Raw genomic sequence first — 18177 nt, forward strand, 5'->3', positions numbered from 1 at the left:
ACAAGCCTTTAAAATTAGGACTTTTGATTTTTCATGTCCCATAGACTTTACTAGGGTTCGCTAGAACTTTTTGCCTGTTCGAGGTGTTCTGGTGCGAAGCGAACCAGCGGGTGTTCGGCCCATACCTAGTGAGGAGGAATTGGAGTATCCTGTACAAAGCTCTGACCTCAACCCTACTAAACACCTTTGGGATGAACTGGAACAAGCCAGGTCTTCTCAACCAACATCTCCATAAAGATACGGTTTGATGTAGAAGAACTGGAGTGTCCTGCACAAAGCCCCGACCTTGACCCCTAGTGAATACCTTTTGGGATGAATTGGAACCATTGTGAGCCAGGTTTTCTCATCAAACATCAGTACCTAACCCCACAAATGTTCTTTTTACTAAATGGGCCCAAAATCTTGTGGAAAGCCACACCAGAATATCGGAGGCTGGTAAAGCCACAAAGCAGGTTATAACCCATGGTTTTGGAATGGGATGCCCAACAAGCTCACCTGGCCTTTTGCTATGACAACGCGTTTCAGAGGTGTGGCCTCCTTTAACAAGTATTAAAGTAATCATGGGGATATTGGGATCCTTTGTCTGCACCACGGCCATCATCTCTGGTTACATGTCATATGCTTCGAGTGGTAAATATATCCCCACTACCTGTACTATGGGTGCCAGCATTTTGCATGAATGTTCGTATCCTAACATACTTTTTTTGACATCTTTCCAGAATACAAATCCCCCTGAAGAAGACCAAATTGTGGTTGAAACGCGTCAGTGTAAAGATCTCTTTTATATATTTCCATGTCTTTGAATTTAATATATTTTACACAGTATGTCGCTTAAAAGCCCCCGGGGGAATTTCTCTATTTTTGTCTTTACAACATCTTGGGGTGTGCGGCCCTTGGACTCTCAATATATGCGTTTTTTCTTGTCTCCTTTAACAAGTCCAAGCCCACGCCTCCAAAACACGTCATCATAGCAACCCAGACGTACTGTCTCTCCCCCCTGCTTTCCTGTGTCGACGACGTCTCTTTAGTGCACAGTGCCGGCTGGACTGCCAGAGCTGTCAGCTCCTTGGAGATCTGATGTTTCCAGCCAGATCCTACAGTGGCGACCCAGGAGAGAAGCTGAGACTTTATACATGTCTGAATGAATCACTAAATGCGAGTGTATTGATTTTAATCATTGTTCTTAAAGTGGTTGTAAACTCACTTTTCAAAAAAAAAATAACACCTGCAAGACAAAGGCATAATGAGCTAGTATGCATAGCATACTAGCTCATTATGTAATACTCATCTGGGATCGAAACCCCCCGCTGCGATGCCCGACACAGCACTGGCCGGCGACATGTCGTCCCGGAGTTACTTCCGGGTATCGCAGCTCCAGCGCTGTGATTGCATGCGCGCGCGGGAGCCGCCAGTCATGGCATGACCTCCTTTAGAAACGGCGCGATCGCCCATGGAGGTTTAGAAGATATTTCGAGCACCTATATGTAGAAAAGCGCAAATCGACTTTTACTTACACAAAATCAGCTAAAGCGTCGTACGTGTTGTACGTCACCGCGCTTTGCTAGAGCATTTTTTTTGTTCACGATCGTGTGTAGGCAAGGCCGGTTTAATAGGGAAGGGGTCTCGCGCCAAATTAATTGCACATGCACTTAATTGTGATTATTATCGTTACTGTTTTGGATTTTTCTTACATGTATTATCATTAATTTTTTCTAGCGCCCCCCTATTTATCTTATCAAGGCCGGTGTTGAAAAAAAAAAACGTTGTTTTTTCTAGACCCTTAAAAACTTCATTTTTTAGAACCCGAAAAAACCGTTGTGTGTACGCGGCATTAGTGATTTTTTTTTTTTTAAATGTCCTGCTTTATCATTTGAACTAGCGTTTCAAATTAGCGACGTCATGGCGTGGGCGCTGCGATTTTTAAAAAACAGCTCGGCTACGAATAAATTGTCTTTTACAAAACATAAACTAAGAAAGGTTAAAAGGTTATTTATTTTTTTCCAGTAGGTTGAAGAGGAAGAAAAGATGTAAACAAAGTGATTTTCGATGCACCTGTAAAGCAGAGAGAGAATTGAGGTCAATCAGGCTGGTTGATGAGTGGGAGAAGAACAGAACGAGCCGAGCCAGAGGCTGCAGATGCAGGCCGCGATCTATGGGATGGGGCTATGTTTAGAAGATGTTGACGTCCCATCAATATCCCTCGGTGTGGAGTTTCCGCCTCTGTTCTGGGAGCCATCAAGCACTGGAGAGGGACGCTGAGTGCTCCGAAGATTGCACGGTGACTAACACAGCGAGATCGCGCCTCAAGCCCGTCCTGGATCTGCTCCAGAGCTGCAGATTAGTCATTTGATCGCAGAACCTCAGCTCTGGCCAAGCCAGCGACACCGAGGTTGTCTCACAGCATGATAATGATATGGGTCAATGCCCGTCCTTTAATCATACAGCACCTTCCAAAAACTTTCCTCCTCAAACATGTAAATTATAGAGGACTTCTATTTGATGGACGCAATCAGTGACGTCTTCGAGGCGGGCCAAGCCTATCTAATGAGTGGTGCTGCCGGAAATTAATTAAAAGAAATTGAACAGATTACAGGTGCTTTAGATAACTGATAGCACTGTTGTAACTGAGCTGTTCAGTCATTTAAAGTGAACCTGTCATCAAGCCACATACAGCACCTTGGATACAGAACCTTGGATTGCAAGCATAATCCGTTCCAGGAGAATGCTTGTAATCCAAAGCGAGTTTCCCCATAGGAGTCAATGGAAACAAAGATAATTCGTTCCACATTGACTCCAATTGTATGCAGTACAGCATGTGGCCAGGGGTGCCGGAGAGACTCGGAAATACGTGGAGACCGCTCAGAAAGAAAACCTTGGAGAGGGACCCGAGTTTTTCTGAGTGCATCAAGCGGCTCCAAGTGTCACCGGTGCCCCAGCACCTCTGGCCAAATGCGGTACTACACACCGCAGAGGCTTGAATTCTGCTCGTTTTGCGAGACAACACTCGCAAACCAAGTCAGGATTTTTTTTAAATAATAACTCGTACAGTAAAAATAGGATTTTTTGTACTTGCCATAAAATCCTTTTCTCTGTCGTCCATGGATGGACACAGCTCTTTAACCCAAATGTCAAGATTTAAGGAGCTGTGTCCGCCCATGGACTTAGGGAGAAAAGGATTTTACGGTGAGTAGAGAAATCCTACTTTCTCTTTCGTCCATGGACGGACACAGCTCCTTTAGTCTTGACAAGTGGGTTATGTTCCGTCTATTAGGAGAGGACTTATGAACAGGAACATAACCCAAATGTCAAGATTTATGTTCCTGTTCATAAGTCCTCTCCTAATAGACGGAACATAACCCACTTGTCAAGACTAAAGGAGCTGTGTCCGTCCATGGACGAAAGAGAAAATAGGATTTTTTGTACTCACCGTAAAATCCTTTTCGCTGAAGTCCATGGACGGACACAGCTCCTTAAATCTTGACAAGTGGGTTATGTTCCGTCTATTAGGAGAGGACTTATGAACAGAAACATAACCCAAATGTCAAGATTTAAGGAGCCGTGTTAGTCCATGGACGAAAAAAGAAACTTTGGATTGCGAGCATAATTCGTTCCAGAAACATGCTTGTAATCCAAAGCACTTGTATATAAATTTTTGTTTTTTAACAGGGTATAAAAGAGGAGAGAGGAGCCTCTAAGTGTAGCAATAAGTTGCTAAATGTTGTACCTTCATTAAATGTAATCATATTGCTACACTTAGAGGCTCCTCTCTTCTCTTTTATACTCAGTTGGGACATGACGCTACTCTTATATCAAGACATCACTTGTATATCAAGGCAAAATTTATAAAAACACTTTGCTTGTCTTGCAAAACGCTCTCAAACCAAGGTTTTACTGTATTGCAAAATGCTTGTTAACCACGTTACTCGCAATCCAAGGTATTACTGTACTTAAAGTGGTTGTAAACCCTTCCATATACCCAGTGACTGGCCTCGGGTGATACACAGAGATTAAACAAATCCTCCTACATGTGTTGTACCCGTTTATCTGCATTCTTCTCTTCTCTACATCCGTTCAAAGTCCAGAATTTATAAAGCGTGTCTGAGCAGTGCCCCATTATTGGAGGGTCCTTGGGAGGAATAGCGCTCCATCAATAGCGTCAGTGGGAGGAATAGCGTCCCATCGTTGGGGGACCGTGGGAGGAATAGTGTCCCATTATTGTGGGTCCATGTGAGGAATAGTGCCCCATCATTGGAGGGTCCATGGGAGGAATAGTGCTCCATCGATGGTGTCAGTGGGAGGAATAGTGCCCCATCACTGGGGGGTCCGTGGGAGGAATAGTGCATCATCATTATGGGTCTGTGGGAGGAATAGCGCCCCACCATTGGGGGGGGCGTGGGAGGAATGGCGCACCACCGTTGGGGGGGGCGTGGGAGGAATGGCGCACCACCGTTGGGGGGGGCCGTGGGAGGAATGGCGCACCACCGTTGGGGGGGGCCGTGGGAGGAATGGCGCACCACCGTTGGGGGGGGCCGTGGGAGGAATGGCGCACCACCGTTGGGGGGGCCGTGGGAGGAATGGCGCACCACCGTTGGGGGGGCCGTGGGAGGAAAGGCGCACCACCGTTGGGGGGGGGGGGCCGTGGGGGGAATGGCGCTCCACCGTTGGGGGGGGGGGGGCCGTGGGGGGAATGGCGCTCCACCGTTGGAGGGTCCGTAGATGTGCCCGATTGTTGGTGTCAGTGGGAGGGAGGGTGCCCAAGGGCCGTATAAAAGTAAGCAAACGGACACATCTGGCCCCCAGGCTGCAGTTTGGAGATTGCCAATTTAAAGCATGCCTAAACCCAAGAACGAAAAAAAGTGCCTCATTGTTGGTCTCATGGGGGGGCAGTAGGGCCCCATATCAGCAGAAGTAATAGTGCCCCATCGGCATCAGTGGGAGGAATAGTACCCAAGGGCCAGATAAAGGCAAGCAAAGGGCCACATCTGGCCCCCAAGCTGCAGTTTGTAGATCATCACCTATTTAAGGTATGACTAAACTCAAAAACTAAATGTTTAATATAATACAGCTTTGCATATGTGTTGGCTGCATAAGCTTCGTATTTTTTTTCTGTCATTTTTACCTAGTGGGAGTAAGAAAATTACTGCTAATCACAGTGGTCACATGATCATTGACCATTCCTGCCCTCCCCCCAGGCGTACAGACCCTTATAAAGTAATTACGAGGCTGGGCAGGAAGGGGTTAAAAATGCCATCCCAAGTGAAATGACTTGCTCTCTGGCTGTCATCATAATCCAGTGATGATGATCAGAGATCTGGAAGAAGAATGAAGTTTGCATGCATGCTCCAGATCCGTGTTTCAGTATTAGGAACTTGCGAATGATAATGGCGGTGATAACAGTTAGGATCGGATACGCAATTCTTTTAACAAAGTGGATGTAAACCCAACAAAAGTACATTTGAGCACGTGGGATCCCTTTAGGCCTTAAGTCTTCGCCAAGTTACCTGCAATGTATAAGTATACAGGCTGACACAGATAGTTTAACACCCTTTAATTATCAGATTGGCAGGATTACCTAATAATAGCTTAAAGCACATGATCTGAATGATAACATCTTTCCAGCTTGAAATAAAAAACAACAACTCTATACACAAATTGTACAGGCACTTGCCCACGTGTTTGCCGCACAATTTTTAAAAAAAAACGCCCTCAATACAGGGAATTGTTCCCGCTCAAGGGCTGGGGAGTTGGAATTAAAGACACAACACGGGCCTTTCCATACACATGACCTGTCAGGGTTATAATCCAATACAAGAGACACAGAAGAGGTCTGTGTGCAATGGAATGATCTCCACTGGAGCCGAAGCCATTGTCTCCGGCAGCAGAGTCCGCTGAGTCCGGCCACGTCGGCTCCCATTGTCTCTGCCCCCCCAATATTAATCCTTGGGGATCTCAAACATGCACAGGCTCTTGTACTTCTGCAGGAGCTCGTTCTTGGTCTGCACTTGCGCTCGCAGGCTCTGGAGGTGCTGCTGTTGCTGTTCGGGGGTCATGTCGATCCCTGGCATGTTATTGATCTGCTTCCTCATGGACTGGAACTTGTTCTTGAGTTCGTTCAGCTCGTGGCAAACGTCTTGACTGTCTTTGTCCATGCTGAAAGAAAAGAAAGGGGGTTTTACAATAAAAAAAATAAAAAAAAAAGACGGATGGCTTTAGAGATTAAAGTATATCTAAAAAACGTAAAAAAAAAAAAAAAAAAAAGAAGAAGAGGAGGAGCTCCAATCACCCACCCCCCCCCCCCCCAAAAAAAATCAAAGTCAGCAGCTACAAATACTGGCCGGGCACCCGCAATCGCTCGTGACAAAGCAGGGATGTGGATCTGCTCGTCATTCTGCTGCCCCCCCCACCATCCTTGGTGAGGGAACCAGGAAGTGAAGCGCTCCGGCTTCACTGCCCGGTTCCTTACGGCGCATGTGCGAGTTGCGCTGCGCCTGCTGATTGGCTCCCGCTGTGCTCTGGGAGCCAAGTGTTCCCAGAGCACAATGGGGGGACGGGACGGGAGGCGACGTCCTGCCCGCAGTCTGCCCATAGACTGTGGCTGGAAGTGGGTGCAAATACCTGTCTTTAGACAGGTATCTGCACCCCCCTCCCCCCTGAAAGGTGTGAAAGGTGTCAAATGTGACACCGGAGGGGGGGAGGGATCCGATCAGCGGGAGTTCCACTTTAGGGTGAAGCTCCGCTTTAAGTGGCACCGATATGCAGCACCGATGAGCACTGACTGATGGGTGGCACCGACAGGCATTGGGCACCGATATTTATGGGCACTAATGGGCAGGCACTGAAATGCAGCCAGCAATAAATGACATGAGAGGAAAGGCTGCCTGCTACGCCCATCTTGGTACTCCTTGCACTCAGCCGCATAAAAGCAGCAGCGGACATCTTGTTACACCCATGCAAAGATACGAAGGAAACTTGGACAGCCGCACTCCAAAAATGTTCTTTTAATTAAAATCGATCACAAAATGAACATGCCACAGCAAAAAAGATTGGAACAAAAGCGAACGTTTCGCACTGTAGCTTCAGTGCTTAGTCATAGCTAGTACAAAGTCTTGTTACACCCAGCCTGAACTATATGGGCTGGGTGTAACAAGATGTCTACTGCTGGCTTACTGCAGCCGAGTGCAGGGTGTATCAAGATGGTCGTCGGGATGTTCCGTTGTTCCGCCCACTGACTTCCGTTTGCGCTGCCTCTCCCGGGTATCGAATTAGGCATCGGGAGCATTTGCACAAGTATTTGCACAAATGCTCAGTATCGGTCCCGTAATAGTATCGGTATCGTGACAACCCTACTTGAAAGCAACTGGGGTAAAATTCCAACCTCAAAACTAAAGCACCATAACCGTGGCATGTGTAAACCCCCCAGTCACTGTTTCTGCAGCCAAAGAGGGAAGTAGTTGGGAGCAGTAAATATGCAGCTCAGCTGCAAGGTTTTACCACCCCTCAGTAGTGTGTAACGAGCCCTATAAGCCAATTAAGGTCTTTGTGCGAAAGTAACTTTATATCATTGTTTTCCAGATCTACAGAATGGTCCTTACCCAGTAGGCTCGCTGGAGTGTATTGTGACACGCCATAGATTACACAGCAGACCGTCACACTTATCCATGACATTGTATATCACACACTGAATGTAAACAAAGAGATATGTCACATCCTTTAAAAACAGATCGTTACCAGAAAACAAAGTATCCTTTAGTGGTGACTGCTGATCCAATACCAGGAAGAACGTCTCTGTAGATTAGGTGGATTCCGCCTCGTATCGCCGCGTAAATGCTGTTTGTTTTTGAAGTGAAAACTTTATCCTGCGCTGGCTGAACGTGAGATTTAGATACACATCTCTGGCCAGATGGAGGGGAGCGTCTTTCATATGCATTCTTCTGGAGGCCTACGCACAGGAGCCCTTTCTCAAAGGTCTTCATATTTATTACCTGCCTTATTAATATCATTTCAGTCACCTGTCATAGTGCCACTAGACAACGTGCCGCTCTGCTGAGTTACTACAGGAGGCCTGGAGAAGGACTGGGTACCCATTGGAAATGTGGCAGCCGATTTCCTAGAGCAGCAAACATTATAATGCAGCTTTTCAATTATTCGATGTGGTGGCTGCATTCATTTTCTTTTTTTTTTAGACTTCCTTTCACCTGGTAAAGCAGCCAGTAAATCTGTTTTTTTTTTTTCAAAAGCACAAGCTCTCCTGAAAATGTATCAGTTAAGGTGGTTGAAAAAGCAGAAGGTTTAAGAAAGGACACACGGACCCGATCGCCGATGGAGTCCCGCGATCGGTCCCCGGAGCTGAAGAACGGGGAGAGCTGTGTGTAAACACAGCTTCCCCGTTCTTCACTGTGGCGCTGTCATTGATCGTGTGTTCCCCAATATAGGGAAACACATTCAATGATGTCACACGTCCAGCCCCGCCCCCTACAGTTAGAAACACAGATGAGGTCACACTTAACCCTTTCAGCGCTCCCTAGTGGTTAACTCCCAAACTGCAATTGGCATTTTCACAGTAAACAATGCATTTTGAATGCATTTTTTGCTGTGAAAATGACAATGGTCCCAAAAATGTGTCAAAAGTGTCCGCCATAATGTCGCAGTCACGAAAAAATAAATCGCTGATCGCCGCCATTAGTAGTAAAAAAATTTTTTAAATTTAATAAAAATGCAATAAAACTATCCCCTTTTTTGAAAACCCTATAAATTTTGCGCAAACCAATCGATAAACGCTTATTGCGATTTTTTTCACCAAAAATAGGTAGAAGAATACGTATCGGCCTAAACTGAGGGAAAAAAATGTTTTATATATTTTTGGGGGATATTTATTATAGCAAAAAGTAAAAAATATAGAATTTTTTTCAAAACTGTCACTATATTTTTGTTTATAGTGCAAAAAATAAAAACCGCAGAGGTGATCAAATACCACCAAAATAAAGCTCTATTGGTGGGGAAAAAAGGACGCCAATTTTGTTTGGGAGCCACGTCGCACGATCGCGCAATTGTCCGTTAAAGCGACGCAGTGCCGAATCGCAAAAACTGGCCGGGTCCTTTACCTGCCTAAAGGTCCGGGTCTTAAGTGGTTAAGATGACAAGTCATTGCACCCACCTTCCATGGTTGTATCTGCACTCATGTGCTGAACTGCATTAAAATGATTGCTAAAGCTGTTTGTTCCTATCCATTTGGGAGCGCCAGCAATCTCTTTTCAACTTTTACTAATTTCAATGACAATTATACTTTGACCTATGTAGATGAGTAACAATTTACTGTCAATGTTGTTCTCATTTGCTTGTTTGAAGTCCCCACGCATGTGATGCGGGCTTTTACTTCATTTTGTGTTTGAATGACAACCATTTATCTGCTGTTAGTTTTTCCTATTCCTTGTGAAAAATTCAGTAAACATGTTGAAAGGAAAATTACTGAAGCTGAATTACTGATGGTGAGGAAGGGGGTGGTTGTGAACCCCCCAATAAAATAAATAAATAAAAAAAGACAAACATGAAAAAAAAAAAAAAAGACAATCTAGCATCCAACTTCCCCAAGTGGCGGTTGTCGGGGAGCATCCCTCTAGAGTCTAGACACTGCTGCTTGGATATTAGGCTGTTGTCTACATTATTTTCCCCATCGCTGGAACGGAAAATATTGACAATAAAAAGACAAAAACAGCAATTCAGGAACCGCTCTTCCAGACGAGGGACTAATTGCACAATAGCCATTGGTTAACAATATTAACTCATTAAATCTGTGAAGTGGAAGAGTAAATACTAATACAGAATTGGGAAAACAGAGGCGTCTGTAAAAATCTATACTCCTGAGCTAGGTGGGTGAGGGCACAAAAATGACACCTCTCACCCATACACCAAAGAAGAAGCTGTTTTATCCATGGAGCAAACACCCGCCAAGTAATTCTTCTATCAGAACCAGGAGGAAAACACCCAACCAGTGTGCTGGAATGGTTGGCTGGGGTTCATAACATGGACCATCCATTCCAAACAAGGATTTCTCCAGAGGGGGTTCCTTGAGCTGTGGTTATTGACCTCCCAGCTGATGATGCCTGCAAAGGGCTGGGCTCAATGCCAACAGTATGACACCAATGATCTATTTTAGTGGTCTGTAAGGGTGGCATCCTTCCCCGCAGACCACCAATGTAATGGGAATCCTTAACCCTAGACCAGGGATAAGCAATTAGCGGACCTCCAGATGTTGCCAAACTACAAGTCCCATGAGGCATAGCGAGACTCTGACAGCATCAAGCATGACTCCCAGAGGCAGAGGCATGATGGGACTTGTAGTTTGGCAACAGCTGGAGGTCCGCTAATTGCTTATCCCTGCCCTAGACCATCAATGTAAGGGGCATTCTTCTCTCCCCCCTCAGACCACCAACGTAAGGGGCATCCCCTTTCCCCCCAGACCACCAAGGTAAGGGGTATCCTTTCCCCCCAGACCACCAAGGTAAGGGGAATCCTTTCCCCCCCCCCCCCACCCCCCCAAGGTAAGGGGCATCCTTCCCCCCCCCCCCCCACACCACCAAGGTAAGGGGCATCCTTTCCCCCCCCCACACCACCAAGGTAAGGGGCATCCTTTCCCCCACACACACCACCAAGGTAAGGGGCACCCTTCCCCCCCCCCCCCCACACACACCACCAATGTAAGGGGCAACCCTCCCCCCCCCCCACACCACCAAGGTAAGGGGCATCCTTCCCCCCCCCCCACACCACCAATGTAAGGGGCATCCTTTTCCCCCCCCACACCACCAATGTAAGGGGCATCCTTTCCTCCCCCCACACCACCAAGGTAAGGGGCATCCTTTCCCCCCCCCCCCACACCACCAAGGTAAGGGGCATCCTTTCCCCCACACACACCACCAAGGTAAGGGGCACCCTTTCCCCCCCCCCCCCCACACACCACCAATGTAAGGGGCATCCCTTCCCCCCCCCCCACACCACCAAGGTAAGGGGCATCCTTCCCCCCCCCCCACACCACCAAGGTAAGGGGCATCCTTTTCCCCCCCACACCACCAATGTAAGGGGCATCCTTTTCCCCCCCACACCACCAATGTAAGGGGCATCCTTTTCCCCCCCACACCACCAATGTAAGGGGCATCCTTTTCCCCCCCACACCACCAATGTAAGGGGCATCCTTTTCCCCCCCACACCACCAATGTAAGGGGCATCCTTTTCCCCCCCACACCACCAATGTAAGGGGCATCCTTTCCCCCCCCCACACCACCAATGTAAGGGGCATCCTTTTCCCCCCCACACCACCAATGTAAGGGGCATCCTTTCCCCCCCCCCCACCACCAATGTAAGGGGCATCCTTTTCCCCCCCACACCACCAATGTAAGGGGCATCCTTTTCCCCCCCACACCACCAATGTAAGGGGCATCCTTTTCCCCCCACACCACCAATGTAAGGGGCATCTTTTTCCCCCCACACCACCAATGTAAGGGACATCCTTTTCCCCCCACACCACCAAGGTAAGGGGCATCCTTTCCCCCCCACACCACCAAGTCAACGAATAATCAGAGTTTGCACTTTTGGTTGGAACTTCGCTTTAAAGCGATTGTGAAGGCAGAAGTGTTTTTTAAATCTTATTGCATTCTATGCATTAAGATAAAAAAACCTTCTGTGTGCAGCAGCCCCCCTAATACTTACCTGAACCCCATCTTTATCTAGCGGTGTTGCAGGAGTGTCTCAGCTGCCTGGGACTCCCCTCCCTATTGGCGGAGACAGCAGCATAGCGCGACTGGCTCCGGCTGCTGTCAAAATCAGTCAGTCAATCAGGAGAGAGGGGGGCAGGTCGGGGCTCTGTGTCTGAATGGACACGGGGAGCTGTGACTCGGCTCGGGTGCCCCCACAGCAAGCTGCAGGGGCCAGAAGCACAGAAGTGGGACCCGAGAAGAGGAGGATCTGGACCACTCTGTGCAAAACCACTGCAACAGAGCAGATAAGTATAACTTGCTTTTTTTTTTAAACAAGACTTTACAATCACTTTAAGCCTTTAGAACCACTTTAAAGGAACACTAAAGGCAGATTAAAAAAAATAAAAATAAAAATAACAAACATGTTATACTTACCTCCACTGTGCAGCTCGTTTTGCACAGAGTGTCCCCTAACCCTGTCTTCTGGGGTCCCTCGGCGGCTGTCTCGGCTCCTCCTCGCAAAAGCTTTCTACCTTCATGCGAGCTCCCTCGCATGGTGGAAAGCTTTTGCGAGCGCGCTCCCGTGATACAGCGGCGGCCATAGCCGCCGACTGTATCACTCGGCCCCGCCCCGCCACGTCAACCGCTGTGATTGACAGCAGCGCCAGCCAATGGCTGCGCTGCTATCAATCCGCCCATCCTAGCCAATCAACGGCCAGGCTGGGAACCGAACAGGATGACAAGCATGCGCCCGGGACTTTCGAACTGTGAGGTAAGTAAAACGGGGGCTGGGGGGGGGGGGGGGGTCGGTGCTGTCAGATGTTTTTTTACCTTAATGCATAGGATACATTAAGGTAAAAAAACTTTTACCTTTACAACCCCTTTAAGTCATTGGATTCTGGTGCTCTCATAGGCCCACATGTACCCCAGAAAATAACCAACTTGGCCCTCCATGGGGAAAACAAGTCTGCTTTAATGACAAAATAAATAATACAATTAACGTTTATGTGTTTATTTTAGCACTGAGTGGCCCGAGGTGAAGTTACAGTTACTTTTAATTAAACATCAGTTGACATTGAACAATAAAATTATTCATCCGTTTTTCTTGGTATCCATCGGATACGAGGAATCCAAACTGCGGAACTGGACCAGGCTAATATTACCTCACTTTCTGCAGATCTGTGGGAAACTGGCCAAGCCCAGCAGCCTGGGACCATGAAAAGAGCTGCTATAGGCTTGACATTATAGGTATTATGTAATAAGCCGACAGACAACCACGCCATTTAAAGTAGAACTAATGGCAAAACTTTATTTTTTCCCCCTTGGCTAGAGTAAAGCCGGGTACACACTAATAGTTTTTATTATTTTTTTCAAAAAACTGACAGCTCCAGTCGGAGCCGCTGTACTAATGACCTGACGTTAGTACATCGATTTCCCCCACTGAGCTGTTGTGTTCCGACAGGGGGATGCCCCACCCACCCACGCTATAACACTCCAATCAGCACTCTCAGCCAGGTCCGTCTTCAATGTTGATTGGACCCTGGGCAAAACTTTTCTTGCCCCCCCCTCCCATGCAATTTTTCTCTCCATCTGCTCTGAGACATACAATAAATATCAGCTAGACTTAAAATCAATTTACTGTATCAGATCAGGCAGTGATTGCGGTTGGTTGCCAGAGGTTACAGCATATCATTACCACTTACTGACTGGTTGCTAGAGGTTACAGCACACATTACGCCTCACTGATAAGTTGCTAGAGGTTACAGCACATGATTTCTTTTAGTTGCTTGGTTGCTAGAGGTTACTGTACAGTAATACTGCTCACCGATTGGTTGCTAGAGGTTACAGCACATTATCTCTTCACTGCAGAGTGGCATAATATACATATGAACGCTCCCGTTATTTACATATGAATGTCGGGCATGTGGAGGTGGAATCTTATCTGATATAATTGATATTGTACAGTATTGCATTTGCTGGGCATGTGGAGGTGGAATCTTATCCGATATTGTCAATATCGGATAAGATTCCACCGCCACATGCCCAGTAAATGCAATACTGTACAATATATCAGATAAGAGTGCATGCCCAGGCTGGCCCCAGACTAGGTCGGTCTCCCCCCCCCCCCCCCCCCCCCCCAGTCCCAGACACTTCCAATCCACACATGATGCCGGTCCTCACCTGCGCTGCCTGCTCTAGTGCACTGTCTGTGTCACTCGTCGTCTGTCTCTCTCACTCTCTTCGCAGGGCCACGGTCTTTAATCCGGAGCGAAGCCTCCGCGGGGGATATGTCGGGGGCTGAGCTGAGAGCTCTCGAGTCGTGACAGGCTGAGGCGGGCGGGAGACTCCAGGCGCGTGCATGCGCCAGCGCCACCAGGGTCGCGACCACAGACAGGCCAGCCCTTGGCTGGCGCTGCTGTCAATCACATCCAAAGGCTGAGGGGCGGGGCCGAGTAATACAGTCAGTGGCTATGGCCGCTCGCTGTATCACGGGAGCGCGCCCGCAAGAACTCCACACAATGCGAGGGAGCTTGCATGAATGTGTGTAGTTCTTGCGGGGAGGACCATAGACAGCCGCCGAGGGACCCCAGAAGATGTGGATCGGGGCCAGTCTGTGCAAAACGAGCCGTACCATGGAGGTAAGTATAACATGTTTGTAATTAAAAAAAAAAAAAAAAAAAAAAAATTCTTTACAATCCCTTTGAGAATTGTGTAAAGGGCGGATGGCTACAGAAGAGGTTGTATAATTGTAATACACCCGCCCCTTGCAAAGTAGCACGAGCATCAGGAGCATGCGGCAGCGCGTGGCACATTGTCGTGCTCATTGCGCAGGCACCGTGTACAGCTGATTCACAGCTGGTTATCTTCTGCGATTTTTTGCGGCTCCATTGTGCTCCGCGCTGCACCTGCGCAGTACAGGGCGAGCATTATCCGCCGGGGGACCTTTCTCGGCAGGACACCCATCCCTTCCTTGCCTGAATGAACACAGTAAGTGATTAGTACTTTTTTTCTTGTGTCCATTCATCACTAAGGCATAGTAAACTGTGTATACCAGGGATATGCAATTAGCGGACCTCCAGCTGTTGCAAAACTACAAATCCCATCATGCCTCTGGGTGTCATGCTTGTGGCTGTCAGAGTCTTGCTATGCCTCATGGGACTTGTAGTTCTGCAACAGCTGGAGGTCCGCTAATTGCATATCCCTGGTTATCCTTCAGTTTGTGAATGAACAGGAAGCCGCTCAGCACAGAACACCTCCCATTTATTCGCTGTCCAGTGCAGCCGAGGCTGCAGAAAAAAGGACCAAGGACTCTCTGTCCTCAGTCCCTTTCCCTGTCTCTAAAGCGAGATAAATCTGTTTAGACCCTGATATTTCACAAAATGTAAAAAAATTAAAAATGTAATCCACCCCCCAACCCCGCCGCCAAAAAGGACTTTTTCATATGCGTAAGGTAGGGTTGTCTCGATACCAATACCGAGTATTTGCGGGAGTACTTGTACTCCCGCAAATACCCCCGATGCCTAAATAGAATACTTCCCCCCGCTGCCGCATATCGCAAAGCCGCCGCCGCGTTAATCACCGCGCGGGGAACATTAGAGTCAGCTTTCGTTTAAATAGCTGTTTTCCCCGCCGCGCATAGACACTCCCCCTTGCTCGGGATTAGACGGATCTGTCCAATCGCGAGCAAGGGGGAGTGTCTCTATACACAGCGCGGCAGGGAAAACAGCTTATTCAAACGAAAGCCGACTGTAATGTTCCCCGTGCAGTGATTAACGCGGCGGCGGCATCATTTAGGTACGGGGGACATGGCTGCATGTGGGGGGACATGGCTGGATATGTGGGGGGACATGGCTGCATATGTGGGGGGACATGGCTGCATTTGGGGGGACATTTTAAAAAAAGTATCGGTATTCGGTATCGGCAAGTACATAAAAAAGAGTATCGGTACTTGTACTCACTCCAAAAAAAGTGGTATCGGGACAACCCTAATGTAAGGGGTTAATATAATCGCACAAGCACTTTTTTTTTGGAAGCCCATTCCAAGGATATGGTGGCTGTAACGGCACACGCATGATCACGGCGCAAACAATGTGATTGCCGCTTTTTTCTCTGGGCTGGAGATGGCAGACGTGCATGTGGTGGAGAATGTAAGGCCTCTTTCACACGAGACGGACTCCGTCGCTACGGAGTGCGCCAGCTCAGCAGGAGATCTCTCCGCTGAGCCGGCGGATGACAAGTCCCTCTCTGCTCACTGAGCGGGGAGGGGCTTGTCCAGCGCCGCTGTCTCCTATGGAGCGATCTGGACGGATGGGGATGTATCGCCATACGTCTGATTTTGGCAAGTCGGATGTCAGCGGACATGTCTACGCTGACATCCGACGCTCCATAGGATTGCATGGCGCGGCCGTTCAAGTCCGCCGACAAAACTGACAGGCGGACCTGAATGATCCGACCATATCAATGGGGCCTAAGTGAAGAATGTAACTAAATAAGTGTAAATGAAGAATGTAACTAAATAAATGCAAATAAAGAAAAAAAATAATGTAAATAAATTTAATAAGAATGGGGTAGATTCAGGCATCTCCGCCTAAAGTCACGGCGGCGCAGCGTAGTGTATTTACGCTACACCTCCGCAACTTACAGGAGCAAGTGCTGTATTCAGAAAGCACTTGCTCCGTAATTTGCGGCGGCGTAGAGTAAAAGGGGCCGATGTAAGCGCGCGTAATTCAAATGATCCGGTAGGGGGCGTTGATTATTTAAATTAGGCGCGTTCCCGTCCCTAAAATTTCCCGACGTGCATTGCGGTAAATGACGTCGCAAGGACGTCATTGGTTTCGACGTGAACGTAAATGGCGTCCAGCGCCATTCACGGACGACTTACGCAAACGACGTAAAATTTTCTAAATCGCGACGCGGGAACGACGTCCATACTTAACATTGGCTGCGCCTCCTAATAGCAGGAGCAACGTTACGACGAAAACGACTTACGCAAACGACGTAAAAAACTACCGCCGGGCGCACGTACGTTCGTGAATCGGCGTAAGTATGTAATTTGCATACTCTACGCTGGCAACTATGGGAGAGCCACCTAGCGGCCAGCGTCAGAATGCACCCTAAGATACGACGGCGTAAGAGACTTACGCCAGTCGTATCTTAGGCTAAAGTCGGCGTATCTAGCTTTATGAATACAGAAAGTAGATACGCCGGCGCAACTTAGCAATTACGCGGCGTATCTATGGATACGCCGGCGTAATTGCTCTCTGAATCTACCCCAATGTAATTAAATGAAAGTAAATATAGTAAAAAAAAAAAATGTAACTAAATAAATATAAAGTAAATAATAATGTAACAAAATGAACGTAAATAAAGTAAATAAGAATGTAGCTAAATAAATGTAAATAAAGGATGTAACTAAACATAAATAAAGTAACCAATCCTCACTCAGACATGAGCACACAGACAATCCCTTTGTACAGGGTGGAAAACACGAATACTGGTTGGAGAAGACCCCCTCCCCCTCTATGGTCTCTGCCAAGAGCTGTCAATCGCACTGAGCCCCGCGCATGCGCATTTGCGGCCCCGTGCCGCGCTCACGGTAACCGAGTTCTCTCACCATTTAATAATGTCGTGCACCAGCGGCAAGAAGGTGTAATCTTCTTCTTCCTCCTCTTCAGCGGCTTCCTCTTCCTCTTCTTCCTCCTCGGGCTCGTCTCCCGTTCTCGGCGGTCCTGCCGTAGCCATAGTGCTTCAGAACCTTGAGTCACCCCTCCCCTACCCGCCCGACAAGCCGCCGGTGGCACCGGGATGGGTCGCTTTCACAATGACGTCACGGAGGCGCGACGGGCCCCTGTGTTGGCGTCACTAGCGCGCGCGCACGCTGCCAGCTGCTGCTTTTGTGTTGCTGAGGCAGTGGTGATGTGTGTGGGATTAGTGTTACCATGGGGACGAAGCCGTGGCCTGCAATGATATAACGGAGCAGTTTTGTTAATAAAAAGTTATCATTAAAATATTGTTTTATTGGAGTTGTGTATTCTGAAGGAGGGAGGGAGAGATGGGGACATTTAAGGCTCCATTCACAAGTGTTTCATGAACGCGTGAAAAAACACGACGTGACGCGCTTGCGGTGACATACATCATTATTGGCACCCTCAAAACACGGCAAGCGGACGGCGAATGCATCAAAAAAACGCTTAAAATTGAACGTGCAAAAAGCTACAGAAGTTCCTTTGGCTCGTGTACTGCAGTTCATTGAAATGAATCTCCTCTTCGCATGCAGCACAAAAACGCACAACAAATAAAGTGCGTTTACAAGATGAACCTAACCTTAGGGCTCAATTATAGTGGTGGGGGAGCGCTAAAACATTATCGCCCTTCTTAAGCTGCAAAGGCAGGGTACCTACTGGCGGTGCGTCCATAAGGGGTGCCCCCCTCTCATGCCATCCCTCTATCACCAATACATAGATTCATGCATTGCATGAATCTATCTATG

General features: G+C 47.8%; 1 protein-coding gene across 1 annotated transcript; it reads right to left on the minus strand.

Annotated features, from left to right (window-relative positions):
* Positions 1-5531: 5531 nt before the first annotated feature.
* On the minus strand, positions 5532-17534 carry MED9 (mediator complex subunit 9). Its single transcript, XM_040356347.1, has 2 exons — positions 17302-17534; positions 5532-6150 (listed from the first exon to the last, which is right to left on the minus strand). Exons 1-2 carry the CDS (start codon positions 17427-17429, stop codon positions 5934-5936), a joined length of 345 nt encoding a protein of 114 aa, XP_040212281.1. The 5' UTR covers positions 17430-17534; the 3' UTR covers positions 5532-5933.
* Positions 17535-18177: the final 643 nt, after the last annotated feature.

Source organism: Rana temporaria, chromosome 6 (genome assembly GCF_905171775.1).
Source record: "Rana temporaria chromosome 6, aRanTem1.1, whole genome shotgun sequence".
Lineage (NCBI taxonomy): Eukaryota > Metazoa > Chordata > Amphibia > Anura > Ranidae > Rana > Rana temporaria.